At 37.5% G+C, this 19,904-nt stretch overlaps 1 protein-coding gene across 1 annotated transcript in view; it reads right to left on the bottom strand.

Moving 5' to 3' along the window:
• CFTR (CF transmembrane conductance regulator) overlaps positions 1 to 19,904 on the bottom strand; it is a gene marked incomplete at its 5' end in the record, with an annotated part of 76,343 nt that overhangs the window by 48,790 nt on the left and 7,649 nt on the right. Inside the window, 8 exons of the mRNA XM_010165015.2 lie at positions 6,522 to 6,713; positions 9,219 to 9,401; positions 9,920 to 10,012; positions 12,271 to 12,517; positions 16,231 to 16,356; positions 16,831 to 16,994; positions 18,389 to 18,478; positions 19,390 to 19,605. Coding sequence (XP_010163317.2) covers positions 6,522 to 6,713; positions 9,219 to 9,401; positions 9,920 to 10,012; positions 12,271 to 12,517; positions 16,231 to 16,356; positions 16,831 to 16,994; positions 18,389 to 18,478; positions 19,390 to 19,605 — 1,311 coding nt within the window. The remainder of the gene's footprint in view (positions 1 to 6,521; positions 6,714 to 9,218; positions 9,402 to 9,919; positions 10,013 to 12,270; positions 12,518 to 16,230; positions 16,357 to 16,830; positions 16,995 to 18,388; positions 18,479 to 19,389; positions 19,606 to 19,904) is intronic.

Genomic DNA, 19,904 nt, shown 5'->3' with positions numbered 1-19,904 from the left:
CAGGGTAAGGGAATTAAATATGATTCCAGAAGTTACAAAGAAGATAGGACAATGTCCAAAGTAATCAATCCAGAGCCCTGTACCTAAGACAGGGAAAGGGGTGGGGAGAGCTGTCTTGAATGAAACAGGTTTCTAACTAAATGATATCAACACAGAACACTGCAGAGGGGCTCTGTTAAACATATTTACTTGATTGCTGACAACCTTCTTGAAGTCAGCGTATTTGGGAGTTTGAGACTATTTTTTTCTCTAATTGAGATGCTGCCCCACTATAAAGAAACTGTGCTAGCCTGTTTACTTCCAGTTCCCCCAGGGAATTCACTGTGTCAGCAGCTTCACAACTGACCTGCCCACGATTTTGGGCCACAGACAAGAATTTCAGCTAGAGGAGTCTGCTTGTGCCAGTGGATCATACCAATGCAAGGCAGAAAAAGTATAAAGGCAGCCAGCTTCTGGGCCCATGTGTCTGAGAAACAGTAGTTGTAGTGGGAAAATCGATATATCACATGGACTTTCAGCCTGAAAGAAGCATCTATGTTATTTTAGCTGTTTACATTAGGATGAGATGAACTTCGCCTTGACATGCCTGTTGTTCTCCCCAGCTATGAAGACAGGCAAAGTAACTTGCTTTCACGTAGTTTACACTGTAGATATGTACCTGATTAAGTAACCAAGTTACGTCTTAATATCCTCTTGTAGAGAATCACCTACTACAACACACTCAGTTCCAGCCTTGAATCCTTATTGTTCCTCTCTTCCACACACTTTGTAATCTGACAGTATCCCTTGTCAAAGACAGACATAAAGACAGGGCACAAAGTATTTAACTCACTGACATAATAACCTCTCAACTCCTACCAATTTAGTTATCAGCTAAAAAAAAAAACCCAAACCAACCAACCAACCAACAAAAAACCAAACAAACCCAAACCCAGCACTGATAAAAAGGGCTGGAGCAGTACAGTGGGATGCAAGGATATGTGTTTCCGTTTCAGGGAATCCTTGACACTGCAGTGAACTCATCACCCAAGGATGGGTGCCATCCTTTGCAAGGAGACATCAGACACGTAGGAACACAAACCAGTGCTTGGCATATTGACTGTCTCCTGCTCTAGTTATTCTGTCTGTAATCTAAGTTCTTATATAAAAATGAATCTCCTGCACTCTAAAAACAGCTCAAAAAAACCCACAGGATCTGGCCGCAAATTTCTTTAGTACTACTATATGATATGATTTCGGATGGAAATACTTCCTCTATTTGCACGCCATGTTAAACATTACACTCAAGAACAGCTGGTGGCTCTCAAATCAGAACATGTGTTTACTTTAAGAGTGGCAATCTCTGAAAGGTAGTTTGCCATTATGCATTTATGGCCTCTTAGATAACTACTGAAGGATCAAATGAACTAACTAGGTGGAAAAATATCCATCTTACCTTGCGAAAAGATAAAAACAGAAGTCATGGAAGTATGGTTTCAAAACTAATGAATTACTGTACCCCTTCAAATGAGATACAATGCTTGTTTATTTTTTAACAAAGAATAACTATAATGGGCCTGCTTCTGTAGTTTTAACTGGAGGAACACATTCCCTCAGGATTATTTTGTCCAATGTTAATAGCATTTAAACACAAAGATTCCTGTTTCATCTGTCCAAAGGTTTTAAATTTTTAACTTAGCAAGTGCTAAAACCAAACAAAAATCCCACACCCTGTGTATAGTCGGCTTTTAATACTGATTTTTCAACCTAAAATTCTGAAAATCAAGCCACATTCCTTCCTCATTTTTCATTACATTGGTAATAAGGATTTTGCAAACCCAATTGGCCAGTCTTACAAATGCCCATATATATTCATGTTATCCCTCCCATGACACTAATACAACCCTTCAATCTCCAGGGAAGTTACACTTATGGAATTACTTTAAATTTAGAAGCAAGTTTCCATAGACACAGAAACTCATCCAGCTCACTTCTGCCAGTGGCTTTTGCTATTGAGCAATGAGAATAAATTAAATGAACTATGCAAGATAGTTTCTCAGTGTTAAGTTTGTTCATAATTTCTTTATTATTATTCTTGGTCCTAAGATAGTTTCTCAGTGTTAAGTTTGTTCATATTTGGTCCCCAATTTCACATGCTAGGCAAAAGTTCAAGTTGCTAATTCTTGCTAATTGATTTTTATCATGAATGTGACGAAAAGTACTTGATGAAAAGTGTAAAACACCTTGTCAAAAAAAAAAAGGTAGCATAAGCTGAGGCAGCACCAATTCATCTTATCTTACTTTACAAGTACTCTTAAGCTTGCCTATGGGAATTGTCTTTAGGAAATGAGTTCAGAATCCACACTGATTACATCTTGTCTTCTTTCTATCATAGCATCCCAATATAAGATCTTAAAGGTAACGGATTTGTGATAATACCTACACACTCAAAATTAAACCCATTCAAACAAGGTATTTTTAAAAAGCTTCTGAATAAAGGACAAATGGTAAGGACTACTGATCTGTGCCAGAATGGTTTGATCTAGAAGCTGAAAGTCTTCACTTCCATATTTGCAAACTGGGACTTTCATTTTAGAAGACGTGTTAAATTAGGTACTCACCTGCTTGCTTGTTAAAATATTTGCTGTTTCTCAAGGAAAGGAAAAAAGAGGAAGAAGGCAGTGGGGAAGGAGCAAGCAGCCCTTCTCCTATACCTTTTTATAAAACTTTATTTACTGTGATGTTTGACAGATGGTATAATGTAATTTAAATGTATTGGTATTCTCTTGAGTTCAGCGTCACACAAAAATAAGTGCGATTTCCATACATCACTTATATCTCACTGCAGCCATATTTAATTTGTGCTGGGCTTTCAGAAATAACTTTTGCCAGTAAGCTTGTTTTTATAGGATATCAAGAATGCTAAGGTAGCTCTTAATTACAGTCCCTTCATCGCAACTCCAAAGCAGTCTTTCTGTTGTTCTATCACTTTGCACTCTTCTTCTCTTAACCCCTGTCCATTTCTAAATTCCAGTAATTAGAACCACATTGTTAAACATTAATTTACCCACTCTGATGCCCTACTTAGCTTCAAAGGAAAAACATAATCAAGAAATGTAATTATAATAAAGTTTTGAATCATTTTACATATATAAAGCAGGCTACACTACCTGCTTACACATATACATTACCTAATACACATATAAGCTGTAAAAATAGATGTTTAAAAAGTACCTTAAGCATGCTTTTACTGATGCACATAGAGATGCAGAACTCTTTATTGAGAACTCTTCTCATGCTTCTTCAGTATTATATATCTATACAGTTTCATCCTGAAATTTTGACAAGCAGTGGACTTAGAGCTGACAAAATTCCTTCACTGAGCCTCTAACACACAACTGTTTTTCCTTGTGCATCCTTTCAACAACTCAGATCTCATACACTTGTACAGGGTTGCACTGTGGTGTCCCTTGCTCTTGGTATTCCCACATGCCAGAGAAGGCTACAGAGCAGAGCTGTGAGGGCCAAGGAGCATGAATGAAACCTATGACACTATACTGGTGCCATAGATATGCCATCAAGTGGGACTACACTCAAAGGAGCACCATTGAAACCCATGCTTCCATATGTAGTCTCACTAAACTGTATCTACTGTATAACATGATCCACTGCATCTGACCATCCATCAGTCACGCACTTATCTGATAGGCGTTGGGTGAGACAACAGTTGTTATGCATGAGAATAAAGGATACTTGAGAGATGTGTACACACTAATTGAGCCAGTACACCCAGGGCACAGACTGAGAATCCTAACGTATTATGCACTACACAAACACATCTTGCCAAACTATCTTGACAGAGTATTTATAAGGGATGCAGTTCTCTAATATATCATAATAATTTTATTTTTAATCTTCATCTTCTGTTTCACAGTACAACATCTTCAACAGGTGTACTGGCACAACTGGAGGGTAGGTGAATTGCAAGAAGGGAACAAGAAGAAGAAGAAGCTGAAGGCAGAAATCTCTTAAGCTGAGTATACAAATCAAAGAAATACAACATGTAGCTATCTGAACTCTTTGGACTAAAAAATGTCTCATTTTAGTATTCTAAATTGCTATAAAATTTTGTGAAATCATACAAGAAATAAAAGAAAATCCTTTTGTTGCTCATAGTTTCATTGCTTTCCAGTAATGTTAATTGTGAATATTCAAAGTTCATCAGAGAATAAACTGTCTTTTTAACCTTCCTTTTGATGGGTCCATACACAAATAGGACAAAATGTAAAGCTGCAAGAATATCTTTTAGAAAATTCAAAAATCCTTCTTCCATCTGAGAACAACCCACCAAAGCTCACCTATTTTTTAGGTAATGGTTAATATAACCAGATTTGCCATTCTTTAGGACTACAGAATAAAAATCTAACACATAACACATTTTAACCTCTAAATAAAGATCTTCTGATTTCCTATACAGTGAAAATTTTATTCTTGGACACCTAAAAATATGGAAAGCTCTGAGAAATATTTACTTGCACCTTCCATATTTCATAATTACTTTGAGATAATTTTACCTTGAATACTTAGAAGATGGCTTTGTATTCCCAAAACTTTTTGTGAGCGTGAAGCTTGGATGTAAATCTCATTTAGCCACTGTTGGGAGCTGTATGTTAATTGACTTTCAGCATATGTGCAATAAGGAAATAAACTCTCTTTTATCAACAATCCTTGATTCACCTTGAAAAGGCCATATAAGAACTAGACTCAGCAACAGTCCTACATTCAGGTAGACTATATAACTACTCAGGAAAGCTGAAAAGAAGGGGGTAAAATGAGCTCCCTTAGGCAAAAAACCTCTGGCACCTCTCTTCTCTGAAGGACGAGAACACACACAACACCAATCCAACAAAGCACTAACTCTTGTTGTAATAAACACCTAAAAGGTGCACACTGGGGAATAAACAGGGAATTAATATTTGAAATTCATCCTTAAATCTGCTATACTAAGTCCTGTTCAGTAACCAAGATTTGAAAGCTAACAAGACTAGAAAGCATAAAAATAGGAATAAGGTAATGTGTTCAGCTTCCTTCCAGACCATTCTGCCTTCTCTTCAGGCCAGCCTAATTTATTCAGCTTCAGTCCAGAAGAAAATATCCTTTTAAATATCAAACTTCATCTCAAATAATGAGCTCTGCTAGGAGGTGAAGCATACCGCTTAGCACAGAGTTGCACCCACATAGTTCAAAGCTGTCTTGATTGAGCCAGTTTGGAGAACAAAAGAGCTGCAGCCTACTGAGACACAGCTCTCCCACCAACACTGAGACAGTGAGCCATCCCAACAACACCAAGCCATCCCACAAACACCGAGACAACCATTTGCCACCTTCTGTTCTAGGAAGGGCCTGGGCAGGGAAGCCTCTTTGGGCAAGGACAGATTTGAGCTCCTGAAGTCAGTTGTTTCTTGGAGCTTTGGCATTAACCACAACTTTTAAGACTGAGGTTAAGGACCACTCTCTTCAGAAAGCCTGACACAGAAGTAGTTAATTCTCCTGTCTTCAGAAGCTTTCAAAGAAGATTTCCAGCAAACCACAATCCAAACACAAGCTGAAATGGCCATAAACATATAAGAAAAGATTTCTTTTATCTCTTAACTATATCCTGCTCTGAGATAAAGTACGGTAACCTCATCTTATTTTTAAACAGACTGGCTATTTTTTTCTTGCTTGACTGGCACTAAAGGAAAATATGTTTCCCTGTGTGGCCTAAGGACAGATCCTGTTGAGCACAGTTAAATATTTATTATTTTCATCTACATGTTACAGACAAAATGCCTGATCATAAGGTGCAATAAGAGTGGAAAGGCCTAAAATGCTGGCTCCTTTTGTATCTTGCAATGTGAAAAGATATCTTTTCCTACACTATCCTCTGGCAACATCAGACACATTTCCACATCATTGTACTAATTGTGGGCTACCTGTCACATAAAGATTGATCTTGCAAAAATTTCCAGTGTGACAATTTTCAATGTGCACACAGAAAAACCTAACTTCAGTCAAGATTTTTGTCTAAATAATTCAGGTTTCTGACACAGAGCCCTAATTATCACTGGAGCCATTTTTGAGGTGCAAAAGAAAAAAGGAAAGCAGGTTAATTTCAATGGTTGTAAGGAAAAGTTTCTTTACGGGGAAGAAACATGAAAAAAATTTTGTAGGAACAATACTTTTTACATCTCATTTCTTTAACATTAATATGTTTACCCAGGTTTTTAACTAGCAAGGAAGACTGAGAAGGCAGACACCTTACAATACCTGAGCCAGCTTATTTAGCTCCTTTTGTGTACACTACCAAAACTGGCAACATCAGTGTATATCCCAAGGAGCTGGCAACAGGCTGACTTGCAATTCCACAAAACTGGGATGCGAAGCTGAGTTCCTTAAATCTCAGAAATGTCTCACTTACTTAAAGCTCCACTCCCGGACTTTTTATTTGGTGTTTTTCACTTGGGTTGGGTCACAGGTATTAAGAGTTCTAGATGACTGACCTCTTCTAGTTGACAGGCTTTGATGACACTCTTGTATCGGTATTCATCATAGGATACACCAAAAATTATGTTTTCTTTTATTGTTCCAGGCATGATCCAGGAGACTTGAGGTGAAAAGGATATCCTTCCACTGTGTTTAATTTTACCCTGTGAAGGCTCCAGTTCTCCCATTATCATCATCAGAAGAGAAGTCTGAAAAATCATTAACACTTAGTTAATATATCAGAGAACGCTGATTAATATATCAGAGAAACCTTATCATCATAAGAAACACTAAACAAAATGAGAGTCACTTTGCTAAGCCACTTAGATAGTACATTTGTCTTGTAAAGAGTGTCCTTACAAGTACTGCTGTAGTGCAAGCTGCAATTAGTGGAGATTTGCATTATATGTGTGGTTCTGAAAGGCCTCTGAAATGAGAGGGACTTAATTCAGTGAATGATAAACATTGTGTAAGATACCTTGTAAAAAAGGCATGCTGCTGCAAAAGTACACATTTTTAATTAAACTTCCAGTAACTACTCAAGGTAAAAATGTGAGTATCTGTGAGACACGTACAGACATAAGGTATTAGTATTTATGGAGAATGTTATTTGATTTTTAACATTATCAGTGACTATTTTGTTTGTTCTCTGTACAACACAATTCATGTTTACAATTTTGCTAGTGTTCATAAGCTTTTTATCTGTATTGCCTTGAAAAATGTGATTAGTGTACATGTATACAATTACTCACAAACTGTGTGATCTGAATTTTCCTCTATAACTGTTAACTCATTTATATGAATACATGACCTAAGTATATTTACTATTTCCCTTCATAAAAGAATTGATTGCAATTTCAGTACTGACATGTTATAATTTCAAAGTTAATCAGTAGCTTGTAGTAACCTTGTTACACATCGCTGGCTACTAGATCAAAGAATAGAATTGAGAAATACAAGGAAAAATACGTTACAGAGCCATTCCAGTGGTGTTCTTATCACTAAGAAACAGTCAATAAAGCTGAGACGTAACAGCCAAAGATCTAAAAATCTGTCTAAGTCACAGTTTCATTCTGTCAAGTCCAGAGATCCTTTGACAAGTTAGTTATATAGTATGTGAGGGGAGTCTTACGAGATTCTTCACATTATACCAGAATGTGAATTTGCCAAAATGCTGAATAAGAAGTTTCTGATGTTGCAAAGGTCAGTCACTTAGTATGTTTTGCACACTGGATATTAAACTACTGTATCTTGTGCCATATAATATAAATGGGGGGGGGGAACAAAAAAAACCAAAACAAAACAAAAAACCAAACCCAACCCTATCCAACATTGAAGCACCATTAAAGAGCTGATGTCAGGCTTCATACCTGTTATAGATAAAGTAAGTGTGCAGTTTCTTTCACAGGCCTGACAATTCCTGACAATATACAGCAACAGCCTCAAGAAATATGGAGGAAATCCTTATTTTTTTGTAAATACTTCAGATAATATTGTAAGCCTTTTATCTTTATGCATTGAAAAGTACAAATTAGTTGTATGTATATACTCACATAAACTGCTCACTGTGATCTGAATTTTCCTCAGTTTCCTAAGTAGCTCAAAAAATGAGATATACATACATCCTTCAGCACTTTCTAGTTTATATTTTTGTATTAGAAGTATCAGCAACAGCCATCTGAGACTATCAGCAAGACGGGAAAACTATTCTGTTTTCAGAATAGTTCAGAGGTATCGCAGTAGAATGCACCTCAACATCTGAGCTTGAGGACAACCTCATGTCCTGAGTCCCTTCCTCTTTCCTGTTGGTATCATTACTGAAAAATAATAAAAAATTAATTAATTAAAAGCTCTGATCACATTGAAATTAATGGGTCCTTTCCCATTGACTTCAACAGAAAAACGATTTTACTCAATGCAAGTAAAAGAAATTAGAATATATTCATCAATAACTTGTTAAGGAAAAGAAAAGTTGATAAATGCATAATGTTTGTTTTGACTTTCACATCTCAGAAAACCCACTGAAGATGAAAGACTCATTTACTTGCTGTTCAAAGTGAGTAAGAGTATCACAGTTCAACTCATTTTATATTAGTGAGGTTAACTGGATGTGTTATCTGCAAGCTAAGTGTATTTATAACATTTGGGGGCTCTAAAATGATGATTAATCTAAATCACAACTCTGCTCATAAAACCACCAGTTTCAGCAGCACCTCCCCAGGCTTTGACATGGGACTCAGGGAGCCTATCTGAGCAAGACATTGTAGGAACCAGGGCACAACTGACTAGGCATAGCACATCTCCAGGGCACATGTCTGAGATACCTGGCTAATCTGTGTCAGGCTTCTCAGGTTATTGACTACCTTGTGTTCAAATTTTTCCTTAGAATGTTAGCAAGGCAGGGGAAAAAAAAATAAAAAAAAAATAAGCGCCTGCTTTCTAGCACAATTGATATTTCCTTATTAAGTCTGTATCCTTGCATGTATAAAAAATATCCAGCAAACTCTTTCTCATATTGGCTACAGGGTAAAATTTTCATTAACTATTGGTCATTTTATTGAAACAGAGTTTATTGATATTTTTTCCTGGAGCCATCATTTTTACAGTGAGCACAGGATAGCAAGAATACAGTAATACACTTAATACAGATAACAAAACATCATAATTCCTTAAAATTATTGGGACTTTTGTTGAAACAACAGAAATAGAAATACCTTGCCTGCTCCAGTAGATCCAGAAACAGCTAATAACTGTCCCTTCTCAATCCTGAAATTTATATCCTGAAGAACAGGAGAGGCATGAAGGGGAAAATTACTGAAGAAGAGATTGTTGTCAGTGCTAGGAGCTTTGCTGTTGTTGTTTTCCTGGTTTGCTTGTACAAACAGCTCTCCAATTCCCTGCAACAGACATGTATTTGTATGCACATAAAAAATAAATAAAATATGCATATGCAGACATGTATATCATACTACAGACTTAGGAAAACATGTGAACATTTCTAATGTTAATTTTTCCATCTATTACATACTTATTATATTTTTAAATATATACATTTTTTAATGTATGCATTGGACATATGTATTGGACTTGCTCCTAAATTTGTGGAAACAAAATTATAGAACTGCTTTCCAATGTTTTTACATGCCACAGCCTGATTCTGTTTTCAGACTGGCTTAAATTGGAAATAACTACTTATTACAGGCTTTAGTGCTTATTAAAAGGTCTCTTCCAAAGTTTCTCAGTTGTGGACAATTTGATATCATGCATTAATTACTTGCTATATATTCCTTCCCTGCTGATAGCTGAAGCCCATTAAGATGAATGAATGTAGGCCGCCCTTTTTAGAGAACATCAAGGCAAATACTGGTAAAAAAGACACACTGTGTTTAAATTTAGTTTGGGTAAAAGTACCAACCTCATCCCAAAAAGCTGTTACTTTGTCCAGCTCAACCCCAGTGGTTGTTAGATTGTACTCCAGGGCTTTATATTCTTTTTTCAGCAAGAAATCCTAGAAACACCATGAAAGCAGATGAGAGGAAACGGTAAGGGATGACAGTCATATCACACAAAGCAGTACATCCTTGCCAACTCTGAGTACTAGTTAATATTCCTGATGGTGCTATTGCATTGTAGTGTCTTAGAGAGCAGCATAAATATAGCCTATACAACGTCTTTGGATGCAGAAGGAAATGTTTTTGAAACTACCAATTCTTTAATTGCTAGTGAAAATATAACCATAAATGTATTTGGTTCTGGTTTAGAAAGAATATAAAAACTTGGCATTTCCTTTGCTTTCAGGACTTGTATCAAACAGCATCGCCCCTCTGACTTTAATCCTTTTCAAATAAAGCTTTAGTTTTGGAGTAGAATGTGGAAGCCCTATTCCAAAACTGTAAGATTTTAAAAGAGTTAGAATGATGCCTCTAACAACAACAACAACAACAACAACAACAACAACAACAACAAAAGCAGACAGTGCAGGACTGAAGTAGTGTAATTTCAAATGACACAAGTCAGCAACCCAACACTTGTGTTACTTTCTGGGATAATACTAGGAAAAAAGACTAAGCCTATGGTAAGGTAGGAAAGATAACTTTTGTATTCCGTGATTTTGTTATGCAGTCTGTAGGCACCATCTCTTCTCAGCTGTCTTTTAAAATTATGTGGAATCAAATAGGCCTACATAGGCAATACAGTGGACAAACTAAGAAGATGGTAAGGGGGAACATCAAGTCTCTTCAGTAAACTTGCAAATTTCCCAAGTAGAACAAGCAGAATGGAAAAAGGAGATGATTGCAAGGGCAGGAACCAAACAAACTGGAAGGCAAAACACACATAGTTTATGCAAAAGAAGGAAACGATAGCTAGGCTTTCGTAACAAAGGCGGTGGGGTCATCCAGTGGAGTTGCTGGAGCCACAATAGTCAGAGAAAGCACACTGATCCTGAAAGATTTCATGGTCTAGAAAACATGGGTCTAGCTACAGGGCAAATACAATAATCCAGGGGACATATCTGGCCCAGTGAACTCTCTAAAATGCCGAGGAAATTAAATCAAAGATATGTATGAGTGGTTTCTTATTCTTGTTTATGTTTCTTATGATAAGTAGAGGACCTCGGTGTTCTGGGATTCTGTGTAGTCTGTCTATGGGGTTTATACTGAATTTGCCACAAAGAGATGGTTATTTATGGATTTCAGAGCACTCACAGAGCTAATACCCCAAAAACAAGCGTTCAGCAAAGTGAGGGCAATGGTACAACAATGGGGCTTCTGTGACAGGGTATTGGATATGCTCTTCCAGGAAACAGGAGAGACAGTATACCTCCACCAGTGCCTAGGGAATCTGAAAGCACAAGGACTGCTGAAATTAGGATCCAACAAGGCAGCCTTCTGAATGTTGAATAGAAAGGTTTATAGCTATATTTCTGAAATTCTCTGCCCAGTTGAAAATCATAAAAATCCAACACCTGCTTCTTATTCTATATTAAGTTTCAAATTTCTGATTAAGACCTTTAAGTTCCATATTAGGTATTCTTATCACACTAAAAATAATAAAATGTATGTTTTATCAAAAAACATATATAAATATTTTTTTAAAAGCCTAAGATTTCACTGCAAAGTAGAATAAGAATCCTTTTCCTGAGAAGTGATTTCAAAACAGCGGTAAAAAATAGAGTTAATGACAATCCACCCCGATTTGACTCTGCAGATAAGACTCTCATGCTGGTATACGAGCAATTGATCTCAGTAGGTAAGGTAGGTAGCAATTATTTGACTGGTACCTTAATTATGTTTACAATAATAATTAATGAGATGCACATTTGCATACGATGCACAATCTCCTGCTGTTCTTGTCCCTAATAGCTAGGAAAACAGATCTGTGACTGCAACTACTGGAAGCCGTGCTATATAAAACATGTACTAATTTTGTACTTCCTTTTCTCAAGGAAAAACATCTCTTAAGCACCACAACTCATGCTATATTTTTATTAAGTTCCTTATTCTGCAATGAAGAAATAACTACACACCAGTGTTTCAAGAAAAGCAGTGTGCAGGTAGCATGAGACTCCTGTGGTTATGCTGCCTGGGGAACCATATAACAATATCAAGATTTATAATGACATTTCATGGTGTGTAGTCAAAGCAACATATAGTATAGCTGGAAAGTCTCCATAAATGCTGTGCGCTTTTGTTGATCAACTGACAAGATAACATGCTATAAAGAATTAGCTTACGTACTTGGGAAGATTTTCGTGTAGGTACCTACCTGTATTTTGTTTATTGCTCCAATGGAGTCATACCAGGTCTGCACAGACCCAGGAAACTGCCTGGTCACTGTCATTCGAAGAACAATGCAGAAGGAAATGGTGGTAAATATTTTTCGAAGAATAATGCCTTTAATGACAGCATATGGAAGCACAGCTAAAAACACCACAAAGAAGCCTGAAAAGAAGAAGGCTGAGCTGTTGAAATATCTCACATAAGCAGCTTTTCGGGTTAGCTTCAGTTCAGTTCTGTTAAAAAAAAAAAAAAAAACAAATACAAATAATTAGTACAAGATTCCACAGTTCACACCTTACAAATATTTTGGATGGAACTGTTGGTCAAACAATTAACTCACAGGCTCATTCATCCTTGTTCTTTTCTACGATTGCAGTTAAAAAGCAAGATTCAAAACAATTTTTGGACCTAAAAATAATTGGAGTCAAATTTTGGCACTAATGTTCAGAGATGTCAGACAAAATAACAATGATCTACGTCATGATTTAGCTCTCTCATAAACCACTGGCACAACCATCCTTAAGCATCTAATGCTGCTGTATATGATACGCTCCCAGAAGTGTCATCCCATACTCCTCTGGTCATCTAGATACATGACTCCCCTAGAAATAAGGTACTCTGAAATGCCAGATTTGCCATATATGACCATAAAAAAACCTAAGAACAATCCACAATCTGATTCTAGTGTGATCTCCTTTCACAGAGCACCCTACTAACAGCTTCACCCATGAAGCAAGGTATCAGTTAATCTCAGTTTGAAGAGGTGGAAGGCAGGGAGTCTGCTCTCCACCTTCCTTTCTTCATAGAAGCTCAGTCTATGGAGTAGCTCACTGACTGCTGTGTAGTCAGGAATGCAACTGTTGATTACTCCTAGCAGCTTCCACAATGTCTATGCATCTTACAGCAAGCTGCTAAGTGAAAAGAGAAATAATCCCAGGAGTGTAATTCATTTTCTAAATTGATAGCCCTAACTCAGTGCTGAAGCTTTCTATTGACTGCTCTCATTTTGATGCCGTTCACTTTACATTCCCCAGGTGCCCTGCAGCTCAGCTTTGCTTGAACAGAGGCACCTCTGCTGCAGAGAAAGAGCAATTGCTCTGCTGCAAGAGCAGTTAACTGGGGCTAGAGATGGAGTTAGACCCCAAGGTGCCCATTCCCTGGGTGAGTGCTCTAACCACTGGGATACTGTGCAGAGGTTACCATTGGTGACGGAAATACATGGTGTTGCAAGGCTGAGCACCATAATCTTTACATGTCTTCTGGTATTGAGCCAGTGTCAGCATGCAAAGTCCATCCAGGATTCTGGAGCTGCGTGGAACCCCCTTTCAGCTCCACACTACGCATGCACGAGAGTTCCACATACATCCAGCATCTTACCAACTTTTGTCAGACACATTGTTCTTACAAGTCTCTGACAGAAAAACTGAGCTCAGCTAGTTTTGGAGCAAGGTGCCTAGCACTTCTTGTTAAGTCTGTATTTCACAAGAGAGGCCTGAAGACAGTAGCCAGGCATGCAGGACACCACCGCAGTAGTAGCCACTGCCCTGGAGAAAGGGCTTTGTAAGTCCCTCTAGAGCTTGTATGAGACTGTGGGTGGCAGCACTGAATAGGGATAACAAAGATTTTTGGGCTTGGGGCTCATCCAGTTCCACGCAAATGTCAGGGTAGAAGCTACCAAAAATCACCCCAGTGCTGAAGCACACAGCTGCTCCTCTGAAGAGGGAGAATCAAAGCACTAGCCCTTCTCAGTACACTCCCAAGTACCAGCCACAAGCAAAAGTTTTCCAGAGGTGGGTCTGTCTGTGATACAGGCTTGAAAGCTCTGTCAATTAAGCACTCATTTGGGATAGGTCTTGCTGACGCAATATGGGCACTTGGAGAGAGATGAAAGGGACACCATGAGCCTCATGCATGTATGGAGTGCAGACAAGAGTATGTCTGGTTTTGAAGTGATGCTGCAAGAATCAGTACAAATATGAGCTTGAGATTCTTTGCTTTACATAAAGATGTATCTGCTGCTGACAAAGTACAGACAAGTATAGACACTTCCAACCTCGGACTTCACCTTCTCCAGTGCTCCTTCCAAGGGAACAGTTTGGTGTTTTGGTACAGTTTCAGTACTTCTCTGAATACATTGCACAGCCCATAGGAGTGCAGGCGTGCTTATGCAGACACCTGTTACAAGCAGTTATTATCGTACAGACTTCAGAGGGCACACAGGAGCCAGCCCATATCGGGCCCTCTGAAGTGTCACAATTTCCTGGGGGAGTCTGCCTGTGGCAGTGTCACACCTGCAGGATGGCCAGCCCTGGCAGCTCAAGTCTACCAGAGTAAAGGCACAGGTCTATCTAGTTCATTATAGCTGATTTAATTTGGTTGTATGAGAAAATGCCAACATGCAGAAGGGCTTTGGTAACAACTGAGTTATAATGCACTGTTGCTAAAATACAGGCATGGCTTCATGCACAAGGTCTCAGCTCCTACCAGCTTAACAAGCCAACTGATTGGGAGGCCCTGCAGAGCTGGCTCAGCAAGCTAAATCCAATTGAAACTCTGACATTCCCAGGTTGACCTGCTCTAGTGATATTTTCACCAAATGAAGTGTTGGATCACTCAAAAAAATACAGTAGAAGTAGAAGAGAGATACTTTGATCTTATAATATTGCCGTTTAACAATCCAGACATAATATAATAAAAATTGAATTCTGGCATTACAAAATTCACTATAAATTATTGTAGAAAATATAGATCATAAAATGACAGTAATTTTTCCAGGTTGCTGTGATCATTTTGTGGACTAAAATTTATTTCATTCATTTCTACAGGATTTGCTCACAAGATGTGGTCTCAGATTTCCTAAAGCAATGCATGTGAGCAGTGACACCATGGGAATCCTAACCTCGTTCCATCCTCAAGCTGGAACTCCCAGCCTGAATTCAGACTGAGTTTTCTCTGATTGTTTATAGTAAATCATTACAAAGTTTAAGATCTTCCTTATTCTAGAGGTAAAAACTACGTCACTTTTCCTGTGTTGTCGTTCATAAAGCAGCTGAATAAGAACGTGTGTGTGTAATAATATCATTTCACCTCTTTTATTTAATGATAATATGACATTTATATTTCTTCTATTTTGTTTTATTTTCCCAATCACACACCTGGCACAGAATTTTAATTCTCTGTAAAGGACTAAACAAACACACGGGACAGCTTTAGTGCAGAGTCACTCATCAATCAATATGTCACTTCTCCTCCCCTCCCCCAGGACTCCCTTTCAGTAACAAAGACCTCCTTCTCATAGGTCTCAGCTAACCAGATTAGCTCTTTTACCTCGTTTCTGCTTCAGTCTGGTAGTTCCAGTTCAATCTTGGTATTAATTGAAGAGATAAGCATTATACAAGGCTATCTACAGACAGCAAATGTTAATGCAGTTATGCAGGATGAATACATGAAGCTGCACTATTTAAATCCTTTCATAGATTGCATGTAACATTTAAAACCAGCTCTATTGCATTTTTCAGAAAATGGCTGCAGAGGGCTCATAGTGTTTCCTCCACCACAGAGTAGGAAAGTCTGTAAAGCCTTAAGTAACCATCACAAAAGGGCTTTTTATTGTAAGATGAGGATAGGGTTGGCCGTAAACAAACACAGATGCCACAATTGTTTCACCTGAACAAGCTAAGTGCTGAAATATCATTATAACAAATGAGGAAGCAAATTACAAAAAAAAAAAAAAAAAAAAAAAAAAATCTTACCTCCATAGTGAACTTGACAAATCAGGAAAAAACCCAAGTTGCAGTGTGGGAATGCACAGTTAGTTTATGGAGGATGAATATTTGTGTGTTTTCCTTCTTAACTAACAAGACTACAGATGGTGTTCATTCCCACCTAATTTTTGGGTTTTTTTCTGAGCACAAAAAAAATTTGACTAACAAATGAAGACACTTACTCACGGATGCTTTCAATCATTTTTTCCATTGCATCTTCCCAACAATAGGCTTTAACAGACTGTATATTTTCAATTATTTCTGAGGTGATGACAAGTCTCTCATTGATCTTTCCTGCCCTCTTGTTCCTACCAAATAAAAAGGTAGTAGGTCAATCTTCATCTTTTTCATCCTGTAGTATAGTTAGTTTGTATCCCATCATATCTTAGTAAAACACTTTCCCTATATGTCTATGCTTAAAATGTTTATTTTAACAGAATTATTATGAAGAATGTGAAAGGAATTATTAGAAATCTAGTAATTGTTTTACTAAGGAGAAAATACAAGCTCTAAAAAGAATAAATCAAGTCACTAACAAGGGGTTTTAATTCTACAAAGCATTACCACTGTTTACTGCACGTTAGACCTTTCATTTTAAGTTAAGACAGCTGCTGCTAAATAAGTAAAGGCTTGTCCATGACTTTCCCGACACAGCTAACACTCTTTGGACCCCTCTTTTGTAACAGTGTCGTAACTAGAGAACCTTAATCAAGTGGTATAAACTTCTTAAATCAACGTGTTTCAGGAAAATACATTGGAATATTTTAAAACTGTCTTGTCACCTGTATTTCATCATCATTTGTCCCAGCCAGGCTTGGAAAAAGGCCAGGACTATTAGAAAAGCAAGTCCAGAAAATGCAGAAGCTTCTAACATATCCCAGAGCAGTCCCATCAGCAGTGCCACTTGTAAAGGTGCAATCCATACAAAATGAGCCAGAGCAAGACCCTGTGGAAGCCCACAGCAGAAAATAATAATAATACAAGTTACAGACGTGCTCTGAAAACTACATGAAAAGGAAGAAGTCATTAAAGTCACACTTTGAAAAATGTAATGAAGAATGGTACAAATATTTCCAGTAGTAAAAGGAGGATTTGTGATCCTAAGCACACAGCATTCTGGGTGTTAATTAGGATGATAGTGCAGCAATATATATACATTCCACACCTAAAATTTGATTTTTGTAAGGCAAAGTTCAGTCTTCAATTGTCTCTTCGCTACGTATACACACGAGGAAAAATCCCAGCTTTATAAAAGCAAACAGAATTTGCCATCGATGCTGGCTTTTTCAACCACTGCAAGATGAGAAAAACACACAGAAGAATCTTCTGACAACAGTTTAATCTGATATAGGAGGCAAATATTGCTTTGGTGAAGAGATGACTGTTCTGTGAACACAACTAATTTAAAACAGCTTGCTGCCCACTTCAGTTGTGTTCCTTCTCTTTGGGGAGATTTTGGACTAAATCCTGTGACAAGGCTGCACAGGGGGTCGATGTTACTGCAGCTACACTGCTGCAATGACATGGCATCTTTCTGAGCTAGTTCAGTGCTAGCTGACATTGTGCTATATAGTAATATAGGGCTTAAAGTAAATAATACACTCTACCTTTCCAGCCATGTGTCTACAGTGTCTCTGATCTTGCTTCTTTCACAGGAAGCAAACCTTGTACTATCAACGGGCCAATTAAACACATATGCGGAAGAGAAGTTCATAGTTTCCAGTCCTCAAAGCCATTAGCAGGGATTTAACTCTGTGTCTTTAATGAAAGAGTTTTACAGGAAACTATGGAAGTATTGCCCAAGACAGATGTGTTGGGAATGATTCCTACTAAGGTCTTACATCAACACTTATTCAGATTTTTAGGAGAGTGGGTAGTAGTAGCAACAGGATGCTGAACATCATCACTTGTTTAATGACAGGAGTGCACTGGATCACCTTAGTAAAAAGGTACGGTGGTCAGGAAAAGAGGATGGAAGGATTGAAACAGCAAGTTCTGACCTCTGTGAAACCAACTGCATAACCCAGAGGTTTCCTGTTCTACAGTCCAGGTTTGCACTGGACTGTAGAACAAATATGTTTTCATGGTATACTTGTTTTTTAGGTTTCCTCTACTAATCAGCATAAGAGATAAAGGATGTCATAAGTACAGAATGAGCATTTCCATGATCACGTGTCAATACATTTTCTTAAGGTAGTGACTCATTTTATATCTACTATGAGCACTCAGTGTAGTCCATCATATATGCTCCTTCCTTCCTTAATATTTGTCGTTAACAGCGTGAAGTATTGCATTTGTATTTGATGGATCACCAAGTGGATTAAACAACTGATGACATACCTCATCAAATTTGTTCAGATTGTTGGAAAGAAGACTGACCAGTTGTCCAGTACTTATTTTATCTAGAACTCTGCTTGACAGTTTTAAGATCTGTAAAAGAAAACAAAACCATAGAAAAATGGCCACGTAACTTATCTTCATAAAACAGAATAAATACAGATAAAAATAATAGGTAATGGTACAGTAGTATAAATAACAATTCACTTACCTGCTTATGCTATAAAGAAAGTCTCATTAAACTTGTTATTTATGTCACTTGAATTTAATATAGCCATTTAATTGCTTTACAAACATTGATTTATTGACTTAGTCCTTGCTTTCTGTTGCATATTTTATGCATATAGATATATATGCAAATGCAAGTTTTAATTAAGCATGCATGCTGTGTGCTGCTGTGTATCCTCAAAAATCTCCTACTGTGCCTATCTTGACAAATATTTTTGAAAGCTGTTTTCACAGTGAGCTTTATACTACAGTAACTAACATGTTTGTTTAAATTAGCTGCTTTTGATATCAGTAAAACCAAACACCATTTAAAATCTTTGGATTCGTGAACATGTGATGCTACTGTTCTTCATGTTATAGAGATTTCACATAGTATCACTTAAACTCAATCCCTTCTATGTTATATTTATTGTTTAAATCTTCATCTCTAATTATCTTTTTTAAATATTATTTGGCCATCAGCATATGTTATTCTTCCTTTGCAATACACGTGCATAACAGGAGCACAGTGGCAGAACAATTAAGACATCTCACCACATATCGAGCAAGTCTGAACTCACACAGAGGCTGACTTCAGACAAACCAGTTGCAGACAAGTATTAAATTCTTTGGACTCAGGAAATGGAGAGCTGTCAGAAACTGATGTTAGCCACGTTATTCTTTTGTGTACTTTGTGTACCTTGACTAATAAAACTATCAATCTTTCAACAAACTGGCCTAGCAGTTGCGTAGGCTACAGACAGAGGTTTGGCTTTGAGTATAAATGAAACAATTACCTTCTTATAAATCAGGCTAAACATAGCTATCCTCATTTGCATTCCTATATGATGAAGACCAAATATAGCAGGGTGTATGAGTAGTGTTCTCACAAGGAAGAGAAGGCACAAGCCAATGCCCAGGTAGTAGGCTATGGATCTTTCATCGGAGTTGTCTGGATCATAGGAAGCTATTATTCTTCCCAGCAGAAGGGGTTGCACAGATTTGGTGACTTCCTGCAGATGGAAATAAGAGAAAAAGAATTTTGGTCAGTAGCTTGTTCATTTGTTTCGACATGGTTAACATTTTAATTTCAAGTCCTACCAACAGAGATTTACAGCTTTATATCTTAAATGAGGAAGCCAGGTCTGTTTGCTGTGCAAACCACAGAAAGTTGCAGTAATTGCACAGGAGAACAGGCAACTCATGGCTGTCTTAATTTGTGATGCTCCTGCAACTCCACAAAACCAAATCTAGTTTGTAAATTTTGTTTGATTGTTTTCTACAAAAGTGACAACTGAGATCAGCTTCCACA

Source organism: Antrostomus carolinensis, unplaced genomic scaffold (genome assembly GCF_000700745.2).
Source record: "Antrostomus carolinensis isolate BGI_N321 unplaced genomic scaffold, ASM70074v2 scaffold20993, whole genome shotgun sequence".
NCBI classification, from domain to species: Eukaryota; Metazoa; Chordata; class Aves; order Caprimulgiformes; family Caprimulgidae; genus Antrostomus; species Antrostomus carolinensis.
Note: the sequence above shows the minus strand (reverse complement) of the source record. Positions and strands in the feature narration are given on the sequence as shown.